The 18774-nt window shown below is 36.9% G+C and overlaps 1 protein-coding gene across 1 annotated transcript in view; it reads left to right on the top strand.

Annotated features, from left to right (window-relative positions):
- LOC141365216 (protein ELYS-like) overlaps window positions 1-17323 on the top strand; it is a 54975-nt gene extending 37652 nt beyond the window's left edge. Inside the window, exons 14-33 of the mRNA XM_073869185.1 lie at window positions 17-106; window positions 272-412; window positions 499-603; window positions 686-782; window positions 1206-1329; window positions 1405-1461; window positions 1582-1728; window positions 2825-3015; window positions 3127-3271; window positions 3380-3528; window positions 4359-4465; window positions 13162-13217; window positions 13357-13548; window positions 13756-13959; window positions 14948-14983; window positions 15318-15545; window positions 15627-15781; window positions 16226-16337; window positions 16889-16960; window positions 17075-17323. Of these exons, the coding sequence (XP_073725286.1) occupies window positions 17-106; window positions 272-412; window positions 499-603; window positions 686-782; window positions 1206-1329; window positions 1405-1461; window positions 1582-1728; window positions 2825-3015; window positions 3127-3271; window positions 3380-3528; window positions 4359-4465; window positions 13162-13217; window positions 13357-13548; window positions 13756-13959; window positions 14948-14983; window positions 15318-15545; window positions 15627-15781; window positions 16226-16337; window positions 16889-16960; window positions 17075-17110 (2444 nt within the window). The 3' untranslated portion in view covers window positions 17111-17323. The remainder of the gene's footprint in view (window positions 1-16; window positions 107-271; window positions 413-498; window positions 604-685; window positions 783-1205; window positions 1330-1404; window positions 1462-1581; window positions 1729-2824; window positions 3016-3126; window positions 3272-3379; window positions 3529-4358; window positions 4466-13161; window positions 13218-13356; window positions 13549-13755; window positions 13960-14947; window positions 14984-15317; window positions 15546-15626; window positions 15782-16225; window positions 16338-16888; window positions 16961-17074) is intronic.
- The last annotated feature ends 1451 nt before the right edge of the window (window positions 17324-18774 follow it).

The raw sequence follows: 18774 nt of genomic DNA, 5'->3' as shown, positions 1-18774 counted from the left end.
GCATTTGTGCACACAGAGCAAGCGGGGGCAGCCGTGAATTTGCGCTATATACTGGAGTGGGCCTGGAACAAGGTTGTGCGCACCAAAGAAGAGCTGGATGAAATATGTAAGCAATCCTTCACAATCTGAATTCTGTTTGTTACGTGTTAGAGCTTGTTTACACCTGGTATTAAGATGCATTTTGGTCGATCGGATCACAACTTAATACCAGGTATAAACAGCCCCTTATTGTCAATTTAAAAGCATTCTGATCATTTTGTTCTCTCTCCAGCTTCTCCAGTCTTTGACAGCTTCAAAAATTTCACAGATCCACAAACACTTCAGCTCCTACAGCACAGTCAACGCTTGCTGGCAAACCTCAGCACCATCTTCCATTGTTTGCTTAATGATGCACAGGAGCTCACACAGAAAGGTGTCAAAATATACAAATGTGATCTTGTTCTTTGTTGGTGTTTGTGTTGAACTTATTTTAATTGATTTGTTTATTTTTGTTTGCAGGGTTGGTTGGACTCATGAACAAATGCATGGTGTCCAGTTTGATTAGTCAGTATGCTCAGGTGGTTCTTTGGTTCTGCCGTACCGGCCTCCTTCCAGAGGGCACTGGTATGATTGCTTGCAGAGTTTCACCAGTCTTTGACCACATTTGTCTATTGCATTTTATAAACGTACATATGCTTTTTCACAGATGATGATGTCCTGCAAATATCAAGGCCCTTTTACAGTCATTCTATTATAAAGAACTACTACGTTAGCCAAAGGGAAGAGCTGCAGAGACTTGCCAAGTAAGTTACTCAAAGTGCCATTGGGTGGTAAAGTGGCTAAACGTGAGTGTGAGAAAGGTTTGGTTTAAATTGATGCAAACTAATATTATGTCGAGTCCACTGCTTGTTGGTAAACATGCTGAGCAATGTTTTGTATATGTAAGAGCTTTCTCTTATATTTCAGTGCAATTAATAAAATAAGCTCGCGCAACTTTCACATGCTCGCAAAATGAAACTAATGGAAGATGCGGAGAGCAGATGCTTTAGTTTTATCAATGAAAGCCTCAAGATGGTGCTGCACTGTGTGTTCACGAAAGATGTCAGAAACGATTATCACATTTGATAAATGGGCGGACCATCACTTCTACCTTTTCTACCTTATAGTTTCTTGTCAGTTTTGTCTAATATAAAGGCACAAAATAATACAGTTTTTCTTTACAATAGGGATAAGTGGTGTGCGGACTGCCTAATGATTGACGGTCTGGTAAGGCAGTGTGGGGAGCGTCTTGTTGAACTCTGGAGAAGGGATGAGGGTGGAACTGGACAGTATCCTCCCCCGACACTTCATGTAAGTGAAGATGTGCATAAAAGAAAAGACTTTGTCTCCGCTGTACTTATTTTTTGTTTATTTATTTGCTTACAGGCATTGCTTGATATATATCTTCTGGAAAACGTTGAGGAGTCTGCCAAACATGCTATTGCATCCTTTTTGAGCTTTTGAAACTCTGCTTCATCTATGTACTCCTATTGTATAAAATGTGTAAATATTGTGTGTTCTGCCATCAGTCATTTAAGATTATTCCTTGACTCAGCTTCATAGGTTATTTATTTGCTACTGGATGTGATGTACTCATTTCCCAATAAAAGTGGTGCGTCAGTGGAGTCTTTTCCCACCGCATTTGGTATTCCCATTGGTTTAGTCAAACTGGTACAAGGCCTGTGGTTGCTGGATCATCATGATCATGAGGTAAGCATTGCTTTAACTTGGCTTTTATCTGCTGTCCATTTATTTGTGCAGTGTTATCCCTTAACTCATTCTCCACCAGCCTTTTTTTTTTTTTAAAGTTGCCCGCCAGCTTTTGTGTTTTGATTTTTCACAAGTTCAACAAAATGCCTTTCAGGAAAATTTTCTTCAATAAATATACTGTTTATAAAACCTATGAAAATTGGTAGGTTTCTTTAAAAATAAGGCTTAAATAATAGCATTTTCATAAATGAGCAAAGATTAAAACATACATGGAGTTTACAATGTTGTAGAATTAGCTGATGCTTCAGTTTGTTGGGTAAGAGCGCCATCTAGTGGATAAGTAAAGATTAAAGGAATTAAAGATTACTGTAAAAACTTGTCAGGGATGCGTCATTGGCAGGGAAATTTTTTTCTTAACTCTATCCCCGACATTCACGAGTTAACTTGTCAATTTAGAGAAAACACTTCCCTGCCAATGACGAGTTTTTCTGGCATTCCATGTTTCCACTATTATCCACCAGATGGTGCTCTTACCCAACTTATAAGACCCGGAAGTATCCGCCTACACCAAACAGTTCAAACTCCATGTGTGTTTTGATCATCGCTCTGAATCGGATCTCTATCAAAAGTTGCAAAAATGCAGTTATCTCAGCTTTTTGCTCAAAATTTGGTATTTTTTGAAGAAACCTACCCATATTTGAGAATTGATAAAAAGCAAATTAAGGCAATATGAACCTTTTTTTTAAGCTGAGGGTCCGTTCTTTCATTTGATATTACATGTTCGTATATTTAATTTAAAGAAGAACATTTTCTGGAAGCATTAAACTTTTGTGAAAATCATAAGAAATGCTGGCACTAGCTGGCAACTTTTTTTTTTAAACGCTGGCGGGGAAAGAGTTAATTGACCAGTTAACTCATCAATGATGGGGGAGAGAGTTAATATGTAATTATTTCTAATGAACAATTTTATGTAGCATGTTTTATAATTAACATGAACTCGTATGAAGATTTGAGATATGCATGTTGGTTGAAACTAACATTACTATCAGTTTGTGTATACTATCTTTTGTTTAATGGACATATTTCCCCTTACCAGAGCGCTCTGGAGCTGCTCTTGCATCCAGCCACCAGTCACTCACTTTGGAGCTGGCAACATGAGCGTGTCCTGCAAGCTTTGATGTGTCAGCAGAAGCACACTCTTGCTCTACGCTACTTGCATGTGATGAAGCCTCCACTGTGCACTACCAGCCAAGCCAAGCTTTCCCTTTCAGTCCTGCTCCATAACAGGTAGAAATGCACCCTATCAATTGTATAGAGTGCCATGTTTTAATGTGTAAAGTGCTTTAGAAAAAGCTGATTTATAGTCTCTTATTTTGGTGGGGGTTTTTTGGTGCACAGGTGTATTGTGGAGGCATGGGCGTTGTTAAGGCAGCGCTGTAATAAGTTAAACATGGAAGAGCTGATGAAGTTTCTCTTCAATACGTGCCAGGAGCTAGGTCTGATGAAAGAGCTACTGAATCTGCCACTTGGCATGGAAGAACAGGTGGGTTTAAAACACTTTGAGACAGTATAAGTGTCCATATTTTGTCAAAAATCTTGATTGTGCATTAACCATATCATCTTTTGAGCGTCTTCAATTTTACTTTTGCAGGAGTGTTTGGAACGATTCCTTAAAAACTCTGGAGGTTTCCAGAGTCTAGAGCTGCTAATGGTCCACTACCTCCAGCAGGCCAATTATGTTTCTGCCCTTAAAGTCAACCAGACCCTCATAATGAACCTTGGAGTATGTTTGGATCCACGGTTAGTTCCAACCCTTGATTCTGATTGGTCAATAGCTGTGCTTTATTCACGATAAAACATGGCTATGACCGCTTCACCCAACGGTTCTATTTAACATCACGGGTGGTAACCGTTTTATAAAAGCAATAAGGTACTCGAGGCAAGTGCTGTATCGTGAATAAGTTACTTATTCACGATACAGCACAGCCTCTCGTACCTTATTGCTGACATATACATAGATACAGGTCATTGAAAGTGCTTGAATTTATTTTACGCAATTCCATATCCCCTGTGTAGTGTAGGATAATATCATAAAAATTCTAGACTGTGCTAAACTGTTCACTTTAAATGCTTATATCTTATGTATGCTAATGTTGATTCATACCAAAATGCTTTTTTGCGTAGTTGTGTTTGACAAATGAAAACGTCTCGAGTATAAAACCTGAGAAGGGAACAAGGAACTGCGTCTCCCTTGCCATACTTCCTGCGTCCCTGTAATGCCGCCTTTGGCAATATTTCAGATAGCGATATAATTCCTGTCTCCCGCGTCACCCTGTCTTTGTCGTTAAGCCTCGCCATTGTTTGAATTTGATATACACATTCAGACGCACTTACCCCTGGAGGCATCCCCAAAGTGTCACCGCAGTGACGCAGCGTGAGTTCCCTCGAAAGGGAACTGTAACGATGTATCTTTAAGGGTAACACAATGTAACCTTGCTCTCACTTGAAATGTGTTCCCACATTTAGTCCTTGAATTTGAGGGTATTGCACCTGGAAAGTCCTTGAAAGGTCCTTGAATTTGAAGTTAACTGATGTGTGGGAACCCTGTGTTTATTTTATTTCCTCTGTAGCCCCAGAGAGTCAGAGTATCTTCCCTCGCCAAATCTACCAGAGCCCTTTGTGGAACCAGTGGAACAAGAACCTAAGAACAGTGAGGAGGAATCTATGGAAACATCAGGTAAGAGACGCTCAAGAACACATTTCTAGTAAAGGTGCATTATGTAACTTTTAGAAGGATGTTTTGACAGAAATGCAAAATAATATACATAACAATATTATCAGTGGTGTATAAAGATCTTGCTAAATGAACTGTATTGTTTTTATTGCATTTTTATCTACATGCACCACGGATCCTCTTACATGGAAGTCACTTTCATGTTTCTATACAAGCCTTAAATGCTTTACAGAGCTTGTTTCATCACTACGTTGTCTCAGAGATATGTTTGTCCTGTGTCGATTACCGTAGCTTATCTATGCATTTTTAAAAGGGAGGGGGAGAGCTGTGTGGCCTAAGCCGTAGGTTGCAATTCGCAATCTCACAACTAGATGCTGCTAAACATTTACACAGTGCACCTTTAATACACTGCTTTTTATAGTGAAAACAACCGTTGCCGAAATGTTGTTTAGTAATGTATAGTATTAGTTCTATAGTAATTTTATAGTGAATAACTATTTCAAATGTGTTTTAAGTATTTTTGTATGTGCCAATATGTAATTTATTACGTACCTGTAGAGGCACAAAAGACCCCACAGAAAACCACGCGTAGAAAAAAATCTAGAAGACTTAGAGACACCATTTATAAAGAAGACTCACAACCACAGACTGGACAGAGACCCATAAAAGCAGTAAATGAAGATGCAGTAAATTCCCATCCTAAAGAGGTTAGTGCCATTTAAGTCCAATAAGGTGCCATTTTATTTAAAGATAACTGAGGGTGTATATAAAGAGCTGGATTAGACTATTTGTTTTTTTATTTGTCACAGGACAATGGCCCGGTAGATGATGCAGTGGAAACTGAAGCTGTCAAACCAAAAAAGAAGAGAAAATCTAGGTGAACTGTTTACTGAGGGACTTGAGGACCAAAAAAGATGGCTTAGTTTTTAAATGTTTCTACTAATGCAAAAGTAAATAGTCTTTTAGCGATGCTATAAATAAAATTTGATACTTGTGAACTATTTTGTTACTTGGTTTGTTTATAGAACGGATTGTGTAGGAAATGTAAAACCGGATCAAACAATAACAAGGTTTATGGGTTCCACCGCTTGGATGATGTGGTTCACCTTGCATTGGTTAAGTGTAACAAGATGGTCTATTTTAAACGGATGGACATTTTGCTGGACTTGGCACTTAGTCTCCTCTATCATGAGGTCTTAAAGGTGCAGTGTGTAAATTTTAGTGGCATCTAGTGGTAAGGTTGCGAATTGCAACCAATGCTCACCTCTTGCTTTTGAAACACATAGAGAAGCTACGGTAGCAACCATCGGACAAACATGTCATCGATGGAGACAACTTAGTAAAAAAGTTTGTCTGTTGAGGGCTCCTGTATGCATGGCTGCACAAAATGGCGGCTTCCATGTAAGGGGACCCTCTGTGTATGTAGATAAAACGTCTCATTCTAAGGCAATAAACACATAACGGTTCATTATGAAAGGTCTTTATACACCCCTGATAATTTAGTTTTATATATTTTGCATTTCTGTCAAGAGATCCTTCTAAAAATTACACACTGCACCTTTAAGTTGAAAAACCCCAAGTTTGTTCATTGCAAATAATGTACATTTATTTTTGTTCAGATGCATATTTAAAAGAGCATTGTGAACTCTGTTGTAATGCATATTTGCTTTCAAATACAAATAATTTACATTTCTAAAGAGATTTTTTCCACTTCTTTACTGGATTGTTGTGACATCATCAGTATTTTCATTTATGTAATTGTTTTGATGCAAAATATGTTTTCTAAAGGGCAAGACTTGTAAACAAGATTAAAGCATTTTTGTATTTTGTACATCAAGCTCACATCTTTTACCCCGAATTATAAACAGTGCCTCATTTAAAGGGACACTGCACTTTTTTTGAAAATATGCTCATTTTCCAGCACCCCTAGGGTTAAACAATTGAGTTTTAGAGTTTTGGAATCCATTCAGCCGATCTCCGGGTCTGGCGGTACCACTTTTATCATAGCTTAGCACAGGGGTGTCCAATACGTAGATCGCGATCGACCGGAAGATCGCACATAAGTTAACTGTATATGATGCTCCATGAGCATCGGAAAACAGAGGGCAAAATAGGTATTATGAGAGGGGCCAATCACACCAAAAGCATTTATGGCAGTTGCATGCGCCTTTATGAATGATAATCTATGGACAGGGTATGAGGTGTGATTTGTGCATCTGCTTTGCAAACTAAGCAATCAGTCGTGCCGATGGTCACGTACTTTTCCGTGAGCAAAAGTCGTGATCAATGAACATGTGATACTACGTACGTGTGAAGCTACATACGTCCGGGTCAATTTTTTTATTATAATTACATGTTAAAACCTGTTACACTTTTAATGACAAAAAAGTTAAAATAATCATTTAAGAAATATCTTACCCAAAGGCACATTTATTCAATAGGATAGCAACACATGGCATAAACAGTACAATCTTACAGATTCTTTTCACGTATTAAGTCACATGATGTAAATGAAAAAATGCCTTGCATAAAAACAGTGTATGGCCTCTGTTATGTGTTGTCCATAAAGTATTTATTGTCCATTTTTTTTACATAATCCATTGTTTGGCACTGAGAAAACAAGGTGGATCACAGCGCCACCTTTTGGCTATTCAAAGTCAATTTATTTCTGTAGCACCATTAAACACAACAATGTTGACCAATGTGCTGTTCGGCTTACACAATAAAATTAATATAAAAATAAAAACAGTAAAAAGAATAGTTGAAACCATACATCATCATCTTCATTTAAAAACAATAAAATATCTAGATTTAAAGTGTATTTACCAAATATAGGAAAAACTTCATACCTGAAAGACATCAAAGATGTAATGACTCATTGAGGAACAATAGGGTCCTTGCACCTCGGTGCTTGGCCCCAATTAACTTGATTCAGGGGAAAAATCATTTTGTTTATAGCCTTTGTGGGTTAAGGGTCATTAACAGACATACAAATACTTTAAAGTAGGCCTACCAAATCTTACCCAAACATTTTACAGTAGGCCTACACAACAGAAATTTGATTACTGTACTATACGTTTTAAGCTCACTTTGCACTCCTTTTAAATCATGATTGTCATACTTATTTGTACACATTTTTACTGTATTTTACCAAACAAAAAGGCATGTCAATGTTCCCCAAATATGTTCCTGAAGGCACACCAAACACTACATATTTTCCAGCACTTCTGACCTCATCCCAATCAACTCATCACATCTTCAGAAAAATATTAAATAACAATCTTTTTTCTTTTTAGATTTCTTCTGTTTTAGACCTACTTATTTCACTACCACCTTAACCATCTTCCACTTTATATGGAAATATTGTATATATCCAGCTCTAGGTAGATTACATGAATTACAAGAATTGAAATCAGTTACTGATTACAAACTACATGCCAAAATGTATAGTCAGTAACCTAATATGTTAGATTACACATTTTGTACTTTATGATTACATCTACATTTGACCTATGTTTATTTGATATCACACATTTAAGTAGGATAGTATTGTACTATTTTGACACCGTACAAAGAGCAAGAAAATATATGCCAATTTTAAACAAGACATGTTTGTAAGTGCATTTGACACGTATGCAAAAATAAATAAACATCATATCAGCCATAAAATATGTATTTAGATCAGATTTCACCACAGTTAACACTGCGTTGCAAGCACATTTTGTTAGAAAACATCAATGATGGGACTGACTCAATGACACTTTACAATGCTTTATATACAGTATGTGAAGATTAATAGAATACACATATATTTTAAAATGTAATGTAATTTAAATACAAGTTCTTGATTTTTGGGATCTGATTACATGTACTACCCTCTATATCTATCTCTATCAATATCTCTATCAATCTATATATCTCTATCTATCTAGCTATCTAGCTATCTATCTATCTATCTCTGTCTATCTCTATATGTCTATATCTATATATCTATATATCTATATCTATATCTATATCTATATATATATATATATATATATATATATATATATATATATATATATATATATATATATATATATATATTACTGCTCAAAAAAATAAGAAAATCATCACAGCTTTACACAAAGTCAGATAACCTTCGGGAATATCATCCAACCCGGTACGGAAGCATAAGTGATTGTAAAACTTTATACATATTTAGCTGCAAATACAATTGAAAACAGATACATTGGACAGGCAACAGTAAGAGTGGTTTAGGGAGGACCATTCTCGGAGTGTCTCACAGACCTCTACGTGCTATGAAATATCAAAATGAAATCTTCAGATCTATTGTCAGATCTCATGCTGGTGCAGTGCAGAGACCTCCTGATACATGATGCACAACCTCATTTGGCCAGTCTGTAGGCAGTTTCTGGACGATGAAGGCATTGACGCCATTGACTGGCCTTCACATTCTCCAGACCTTAATCCAAATGTGTTTATGATTTTGGCTTTCACTGACTATTGTCACACTATTTTGTTTTCACAACATTAGGCAACATATTACAGTTTTTCTCAGTCGCTTTGGTGCATTTCTCACATCACTATTTACATTTGCACAACAGTTAATGCAGTTCTCAAAACAATTAGTACAAACTGCAAAACCTAGTTGATAACCTCCAAAAGCGTGTCACTTGCTCAAAATGGATAGGTCATTTCTCAAAAGCAAGTATTCATATCAATGAAAGTGTCAGTGTCATCAAAATGAAAAGTCATGACACCATTGTTTATGAACAAGATAGTCAAATAGCTTAACCATGTTTTCATTATGACAGTTTACTCTATAAATGTTTTCCAATGCAAAAAAGTCAGATCTTGGTGACACTACCTGAAAATGCTCAAGACAGCACTATATACTATTTGCACAACCATTTAAAAAATACAGTAAAGTTACACATTGCTGTGTTTAGTGAGGTAACTGAGTACAAGACACTGAATATGTATGTTTCACATTTTTACTGCATATGCTAATTTGTTCACAGCATTGCGCAAAGGAAAAAATACACCCTTATTTACAACAAACAAAAACTCCCTTTGGGTAGAGCTTACTGTAAACAATATTGCAGTACATATTGGAACTGAACACAAACATAGCACTGCAATCATTCATGAACATCCAGACATTCCTCTCTGTCTGGCCACATAATTTGAGAAATTGTTAAATTTAGGAGACATTTCCGGGAAAAAAAAGATTTAAAAAAATGATTTTGACAACTAGTTCAACATTTTTGTATATGCAAATGAAAACAATGAAATGATGACTATTAGTTTTATATGGAATGACTATTCAGCAGTCACAAGTAGGCTATATTTAATTTTGACTGACATGACATAAGCAAATGATAATGTTATAAAACAGCAGAGAATTGTATAAAGGCAATTGATGCATGTCCAAAAGCATTTGCAATTTGTTCGAAGGAATGAGAAACTGCTACTATGATGTGCACAAATGACTAAATGTTGTGGAGGTTGAACTAACTGTTGTGCAAATGTAAATAGTGATGTGAGAAATGCACCAAAGCGAGAAAAACTGTAAAGTGAAGAGTTTATCTATAGTCTATATAAACAATCAAACAAAAAAACACATTTTTCATTATTTGCTAGTGTCTACTAGTGGTTTTACAGCCCTCAAAAGTGAATGAAAACTAAACGTTTTAAATAGTAGGCCTACACAGTTTGATATTCATTCTTAATGCATGAATGTTTTATTAAGCACTTGTTTCTTTTCATCTTTTCAAACTTGGTTTTATATCTCGAATTAAGAACTCAATAGTAAGTAAAGATGATAATAGTATTTAATATCCGGACGTTCAACCGCACGTACGTTATCCGGACGCAAAGTAAAAAATTATCAATAGGCCTGTTCGACTTCATGCACCGCCGCAATAATCGACAACCAGATGACCTCAAAGTATCGCGAGAGCGAGATGAAATATGATTTCTTGAATCATTCTCGCGGTACTTTGACGTCATCCGGCTGTCGGTTCTTGCGGCGCCGCATGAAGTCGAACAAGCCTAATTTCAATACGTCCGCGCAAAATTGAGCACAGCTCCGACATGTGACCGTGACGTCTGACGTCTCAAATCTTACGTCTGACGCCTGAATACTATGGGATTTTGGCCAGACGGCAGGCGAGCGTATATACGTTTGATCGCTTGTCTGTTTGCTTAGTGAGTTGCAAAACTTGCACAAATCACACCTCATAGACAGGGAGCGTTTGCGCGGTGTTTAAGCTATGTTTAAACTTTTTACCGCCGGCTGCCGCACGCGCAAGGAACGCTGGAGACGTCATTCGCGTTTTCCATTGTCCAATCGAATGAGGGGAGAGGCGGGCCTTACGTTGTGGTAAGGGAAGTTTACAGTTGCTTTGAAGAACCGGACTCCACTCGCTCACTCTCTCCTGTGTTTGTGCACCTCTCATCCTCAAACAAGGTCAGAGCAAGCGCCCTCTTTTTAAAGTTTCTGCTAATATGACAGTTAACATCAAAAGAGCGCTCACGCTTCAATATTTGATTGACAAGACAGCTGACTCGGTGGTTGCCTAGCAATAGAAAGCCGCGTCGCACTGCTCTTTTTTTTTTAAAGAGAGGCTTCTGATACTGTGTCTTTTTCTAGTTTGTTTCACTAAACTGCATCTCCGCTATTTTAAGCAGTACTTGACATGTACTCAAGGACTTTTTTTAACACCTCAAAAAGAATGGAGTAACGTTAGCCTAATGGGGACAGCCTTGAAGGAATATTCAATTTTAAAATCCAGATAATTTATTCACCACCATGTCATTCAAAATGTTGATGTCTTTCTTTGTTCAGTGGAGAAGAAATTATGTTTTTTGAGGAAAACATTGCAGGATTTTTCTCATTTTAATGGACTTTAATAGACACCAACAATTAACACTTAACTCAACATGTAAGAGTTTTAAAGGACTATAAACAATCTCAAAACGAGGCATAAGGGTCTTATCTAGCGAAACGATTGTCATTTTTGACAAGAAAAATAAAAATATGTACTTTTTAAACCACAACTTTTCGTCTAGGTCCGGTCCATCGCGACCTAACGTAAATGCGTAGTGATGTAGGGAGATCACGTGTTATAAAACGCACATTTGCGAACCATTTTAAACAATAAACTGACATTAATTAGTATCAGTTGACATACAACAACGTAGGAACGGTCCTCTTTCAACACATTTGTAAACACTGGGGCGTAGTTTCGCGTTCGTCTTCTGTGACCTCTTGACGTCATGACGTATTGCGTGGGGTCACCTGGCGCACCACGACCGGATCTAGACGAGAAGTTGTGCTTTAAAAGTGTATATTTGTTATTTTTCTTGTAAAAAATGACAATCGTTTTGCTAGATAAGCCTCGTTTGGGATTGTTTATAGTCCTTTGAAACTCAGTTTGAAAAAAAAAGTGTTGAGTTGGGTGTTAATTGTTGGTGTCTATTGGAGTCCATTGGAATGAGAGAAATCCTGCAATGTTTTCCTCGAAAGGCATAATTTCTTCTCGACTGAACAAAGAAAGACATAAACATTTTGGATGACATGGTGGTGAGTAAATTATCTGGATTTTTCTTATAAGAAAATGGAATATTCCTTTAAATTCAATGCAGAGATATGCAGTATAGTCCTAATACGCTTTTAAATTGTCATTAAAAAATGTAACTGTGTTTTTTAGCAGGTAGATCTTGTCGGCTTTATCATTTTAAAAGTAGATCACCACACAAAAAAGTCTGGACACCCCTGGCTTAGCATAATCCATTGAATCTGATTAGACCATTAGCATCTCGCTAAAAAATAACCAAAAAGTTTCAATATTTTTTTCTATTTAAAACTTGACTCTTTTGTAGTTACATCGTGTAGTAAGACCAACGGAAAGTTAAAAGTTGCTAATTTTTAGGCAGATATGGCTAGGAACTATACTCTTATTCCGGCGTAATATTCAAGGACTTTGCTGCTGTAACATGGCTGCAGGATGCGCAATGATATTACACAGCAGCCAAAAATAGTCCCCTTGGTAACGTTCAATAGCAGGGGACTATTTTCAGACAGGCGCTGCGTAATATCATTGCACCTCCAATATCATTGCACCTTTGGTTATTTTTTAGCGCTATGCTAATGGTCTAATTAGATTCAATGGATTATGCTAAGCTATGCTAAAAGTAGTACCGCGAGACCCGGAGATCGGCTGAATGGATTCCAAAACTGTAAAAATCAAATGTTTAACTCTTGGGGAGCTGGAAATAAGCATATTTTCCAAAAAAAAGTGGAGTGTACATTTAAAGGACATGTCTTAGCATGCTTCTACTCAAAAAACCATTGATTAGGATTGAATGGTCAGAATTTTGTTAAGAGGTTTTGTTCATGCAATTCTGTAATACTGGTTGCCTTAAAAAAACACCTGCAATATCCATTGTGGTTTTGAACATCAAATTTGAAATTGTTCTTTGAGAATTGCAACAATCCAAACTAGAAAAGGCAATAAAATGTAACCCTATGATTCATATACATTGTTAAAGCATGGATACTGAAAGTGATCCTTACAGAAAGTAGGTCTTGTATTATTTATTTTGCTTGGCCCTGATCGAAAGTTAACGTAAGGCTCAGGTTTCAGCGTGCCGCTCTGTCACAACACTGTGTTTTCTGGGTCCGTTTTAAGCAATGTCAAGCAAGGACTGTGTGAAAGTGGCAGTCCGAGTCAGGCCCTTTAATAAGGTCAGTATCATCATGTAAAATACTGCAATGCTTAAAATTGTTTTATGTTTTTTTTGTGTGTTTGTAGGCTTTGATTGGCTGCTGTCTTTGATGATCAAGTACACTCAACTTGTTAATGCTTTATATTTTGGTTATGTAGAGGGAACGGGATGCAGGTAGTCGCTGTATTATCTCCATGACCTCCAACAACATCAGCATTCAAGATCCACGCAACCAACCCAACAGCCGCACCTTCACTTTTGACTACGCTTACTGGTCCCACAGTGGCTTCACCAGAAACAAAGATGGTCTGTTTGTACCTGAAGAGACAGGTGGGCGCTACGCAGATCAGGTAACAGACATTAGGTTTTATACTGTACTCACCTAGTAAACAATAATGCATCTTTGTACTTGTTTACAGCCAAAGTTGGTTATTAAAGGAATGGGTGTGTTTGTTGTAAAGTTGGGTTTTATTATAATTCTGTCATATAGCACAACTATTAACATTGAGCAGCTAAACTAAGTTTTTTTTTATCTGATCTCCTGTGATACCTCACAGGCAAATGTGTTTCAGGGTTTGGGTCAGGGTATCCTTGATAATGCACTGCAGGGCTATAATGCCACATTATTGGCATATGGACAGACGGGCTCTGGAAAGAGTTACTCCATGGTTGGTTATGGTCCAAATAAAGGCCTGATACCCACTCTCTGTGAAAGACTCTTTCAGTTTTTCAGGAGCACACAAGACAGCAGGCAATGTCAGGTGGGTAGATACATTATACTGTTCAAAACATTGATGTTTTGTATTGGTGGTACCCATTAAATAGATTCTAATGTGTACCATTTCGGTACTGATATGCCCCCTTTAGAAACAAAAGTGTACTTTTTGAAAGGTTTTTTTTAGGGTTATTTTTAATATCCTTTAAGACAAGCCATGTGCAAATATTTTCTCTTATATTTTAGTTTCCTAGAACGGTGTGATTTTAAATGCCTCTGTTTTCTACGTCACAAGCATATTATAACCAATCACATTAATGTGTTGAACAAGGGTGGAAGCGGGGACTCATTTGCATATTCATATTTAATATCTGCATATTCAAATGACTCAAGGGTGCAGTTACAATTAATCTACTTTAAGACATGAATAGATGTTTTTTTTAACTTTTAAATATGTAATTTTGATGAATTTTAAGGAATAAAATGTATTGACTACGGCAAACTTTAATAGAGAGCTAGTCAACGCATTCTACAAAAAAAAACCTTTAGTATTAACTCATTCCCCGTCAGACTTTTTTGCCCGCCAGCATTTTTTAAAAATTCCTTCCAGGAATTTCTTTCTATAAAATATGTAAACATACAAATATATCAAATGAAAGAACAGAACTGCTTTTAACAAACAAAACAAGGAAAAAAAAAACGTTTCATCATATGTGTATTTTTTTCTTTGCTTATAAACTCTTAAATACTTTTTTTTTGCAAAAAGCTGAAATGATTGCATTTTTGTGAAGGAATTTTGTTAGAGACCAGATTCAGAAGGATTATCAAAACATAAACAGAGTTTAAAATGAGTAAATAACTTTTTGCTTGAGTTGGTTTATAAATTGGCCATCTACTGGATATTACAGATTAACATAAACCTTATCAGGAACACGTTTTTCATGCAAATGTTTACTCCTAATTGAAAAGATAACTTGTCAATGGCGGGGCGGGGAAAGAGTTAATATTAATCTTGTTTGTCAACCCAATTTCAGGTGTTTTTCAGCATGTTGGAAATTTACAACGAACAGGTAAGCATGCAAATTTCTTTCTCATATTAACCTTTAAGACCAAACATCAGTGGCCGTTTGCATAAAACTTTAAGAATAGTCTTAAAAGTTATTCATAAATTATTTTCTTCATGACTAACAATAACTGTTTAAAGTATGTTACATAGAAAGGTAGATGGGTCTAATTTAAATCCAAATAATAAGACTGATTAGCCCTAACTAATTGCTAGTTAATCAGAATCATTCTTAAGACACAGTCTTAACGTCACGTCTATGTTTATGCAACCGGCCACAGCTACTGATTACAGTCATCCAGGTTAGTAATGTTAAAACATACCATATATACCATGCTCAGGTTATAGATCTCCTATCAAAGGCCAACCGATCTTCTGGTGGTCTTCGGGTACGAGAGGACCAGCAGAGGGGTTTCTACGTGGAGGGTTTAAGGCGGGTGCCCTGTGACAATGCGGTACAGGTGGAGCAGCTGATGGAGCAGGGAACACGCACCCGAACCACTGTGGCCACGCACATGAACGCCAACAGCAGTTGCTCACACATGCTCATCATCGTCCAACTCAAACAGGTGATACTGGACTGCAATCGATTTTTCTAGATTTTCAACAAAATCTTCAACGGTAAGATGTGTCTGTCATTGCACCTGCAGATATTCTCAAAGGAGTGCATCACCAAACAATCTAACATTAACTTGTTGGACTTGGCTGGCAGCGAGAGACAAAGGTCATCGGGGTCAGAAGCTGACAGGCTTAAGGAAGGGACAGCTATAAATCTCAGTTTAACAACCCTCGGAAATGTCATTAGGTCAGCGGATACACAATATATAACTTCTGCATAACATCTAAACCAGGGGTCTCCAACCTTTTTATGAGCAAGGGCTACCACAATGGATAAAACAATCTGGAGGGCTACTTTTTGATATAGTCTACTTAAACTTTTTTTGTTTTACTTGTTATTTTATTTTATTTGACTTGTTTATATGTTTTAGTATTGTTTAAAATTGTAACATACGTAAACCAAGCCAAGCTAATATAAAAAAATATGTCATGAATAAATATTACAGTTGAGACTATTAATAGAATGTGCTTTGGCGGGCACCTCACAGACTCTGTGCGGGCTACCTGGTGCCCGCGGGCACCACGTTGGTGACCCCTGATCTAAACACTATATAACCACTTTAATTTGGATAATGACAGGCATCAAATAATCAGATTTGTGTTTAAAGTGCTATTCTGTTTGTCTCTATAGTGCTTTAGCAGACATGGCTCTTGGGAAGAAGGTGGTTCATATTCCATACAGGGACTCCATCCTTACCAAACTATTGCAGTCCGCCCTCGGTGGCAACAGTCGAACTGTCATGGTAAGAAAATGATTGTTCACAAAAATATTTTGTGAATTCACAAAAACAGTGCACATAGTCAAAGAAAATGTACACTGTTTTACTACCTTATGGGCACTACACACCAAACGCAATTTCAACGACTTGCGCGAGTAGATTACATACAAAGTCAATGCAAAGTCGCGAATAGATGCAAACTCGCAGGGGGTGATGCGAATGAAGCAAATTGGGTGGCGCAGAGCGCTTACCGCGAAAACGCGCGCTATTCCCCTCAAACGCGTCTTCGCCCAAGTTGAAAATATTCAACTCAGGCAAAAAATTTGCATGACAAGAAGTTAAATCCCGCGAGTAATCTGGAGCGAGTAACACGATGCCCCGCGTTTGGTGTGTACGTAGCATTGCGGTCTTTCTGTCTATGAGCACAATAAAAAGTGCGATAATGCCAAGTGATTTATTCTGTATGCATGCTATATATTTAATAAGCATACTATCTATTTTATTGAATTTTTTTCTTGCAAAGCTGCTTTGAAACAATGAATTTTTTTACATTGCTATGTTGTATTAATAAACAGATTGCAACTTTAAGCCCTGCTGAAATTTGCTATGAAGAGTCAGTCGCTCTCTACACTCCGATATGCAGAGAGGTTGGTTTACATTAAGTCTATATTTGAGTGTATTCTATGTATATTAGTCTAATATACATATAGTTGTAGACTTTATTGTCTTACTACTTACTATCAGAATGTCCATTTATTTAGGGCAAAGAGAATCCAGAATCGAGCTGTGGTGAATGAAAGTCCTACAGAACGCTTAGTGAAGGAACTCAAAGCAGAGAATGCCAAACTGCTGTTGAGACTGAGCCGACTGGGTCAAGAAGGTCGCAGATCAGATGATGAAACGAGTATGTGAGGTGGCCACGATACAAAGACTGACTCAGTAATACAAAAATAAAGATGCAACATAGAAAAAACAATAAATGAACCATTTTTGGGTTTAAGTCAAGAAAAGCGTTATTGTCATTTCAATCATATGTAGCAGTGCTGTTGATGTTTCTTCAGGACCATGGTGTTACATGCATACAATGAACTACATTGCACAACACAGAGCTAAGGGCTAAAAGTACATTTTAACCTAGCTGCATAAAGTTCACAATTTCTTACTTTTTATAGTCTAAAAACATTTGAGGAGCATTTTGTGAAACCGAAAGGTTCTTCAGATGTTAAAGGGGTCATATGATGTGATTTCATGTTTTCTTTTGGAGTGTTAAAAGCAGTAAAGTCACAAAGATTAAAGTCTCAAACCCAAAGAGATATTCTTTAAAAAATCCTCACCTTCTTAAAACGCCTCATTCAAACATGCCCCCATATATCTGCGTCACTGTGTGGGAAGATTTGCATTACATCACACAAATGTATACGAAAAAAAGAGGGCGTGACTCTTATTCTTTTTTGTTAATGCATTTTCACCTTTAAAGCATCTTCAAAAGCCCAAACTGGTTCTTTTATAACATCATGCAGCTCCTTTAGTTTTAAAATTGTAAATGAAGTACACTTCATCTAATTTCAGTGCTCTATTAAAGAGGAGCTGCGACGATTGCTGACTCATAATGAGCTTATTCTTAACTGATTTCTGACTATAGCACGTTAACTGAAATTCCTGCATCTGCTGAGTCTGCACAGAAAAGTGTAGTAAAGAAGATAAAGATATGTGAAAATATGTGCAAAAAACTTATTTGGTTATTTTGGTCATTTTTGTCACAGGAAAGGGACAGGGTAACATATTTGTAGACAACGTTTTAAAGATAGAACAGATAGAAATGACTAAACGAAAACCCTTTCATGCATGACATTGTAAGCTACTTGACAATCTAAAGACAAAACTAAAATAGGAGATTAGTTTATTCAAATGAAAATTATTTCACACCAAGTAATAGTCTTTATTGGACATAACATCTATTAATGCTGGGTATGGTCGATTGCTGTTTTTATTAAGGAAAATTCAAACAAATTTAAAATGAATGTGATCAGCATGTTTGTCTTCTCATTCGTTTGAGAATCAAAACACCTGTTACACAAAAACCAGAGCCATAGAAGGATAGAGTTACGTCAAGTCCGTTCACTCCAATGGAACGTTTTTTTTTACAGCAATGGCGGAGCACGGAGTCTCTCCAAAGTTCCCGGAAGTCACAGTCAGCTCCATAGAGTTGCATTAGAAAGATTGAATGTGTTGAACTTAATACAAGTTTTAAGACTTAATACGCTTGACAAATAAGATTGTATGTTAGCAATACATGTGAATCGAATGACTTTATGCATCAGTGTGTTTGTAGTGCATTATTTCTCATTTAATTAGTACATTTAGGGGGTGTTAGTAGAAAACGGGTTAGGCTAGGACAAGCTGTGGATAACTTTAGCAACACACAACAAACCACTAACAGCCTTGTATTGGTAAATTTCGT

This window comes from Misgurnus anguillicaudatus, chromosome 7 (assembly GCF_027580225.2).
Source record: "Misgurnus anguillicaudatus chromosome 7, ASM2758022v2, whole genome shotgun sequence".
NCBI classification, from domain to species: domain Eukaryota; kingdom Metazoa; phylum Chordata; class Actinopteri; order Cypriniformes; family Cobitidae; genus Misgurnus; species Misgurnus anguillicaudatus.
Note: the sequence above shows the minus strand (reverse complement) of the source record. Positions and strands in the feature narration are given on the sequence as shown.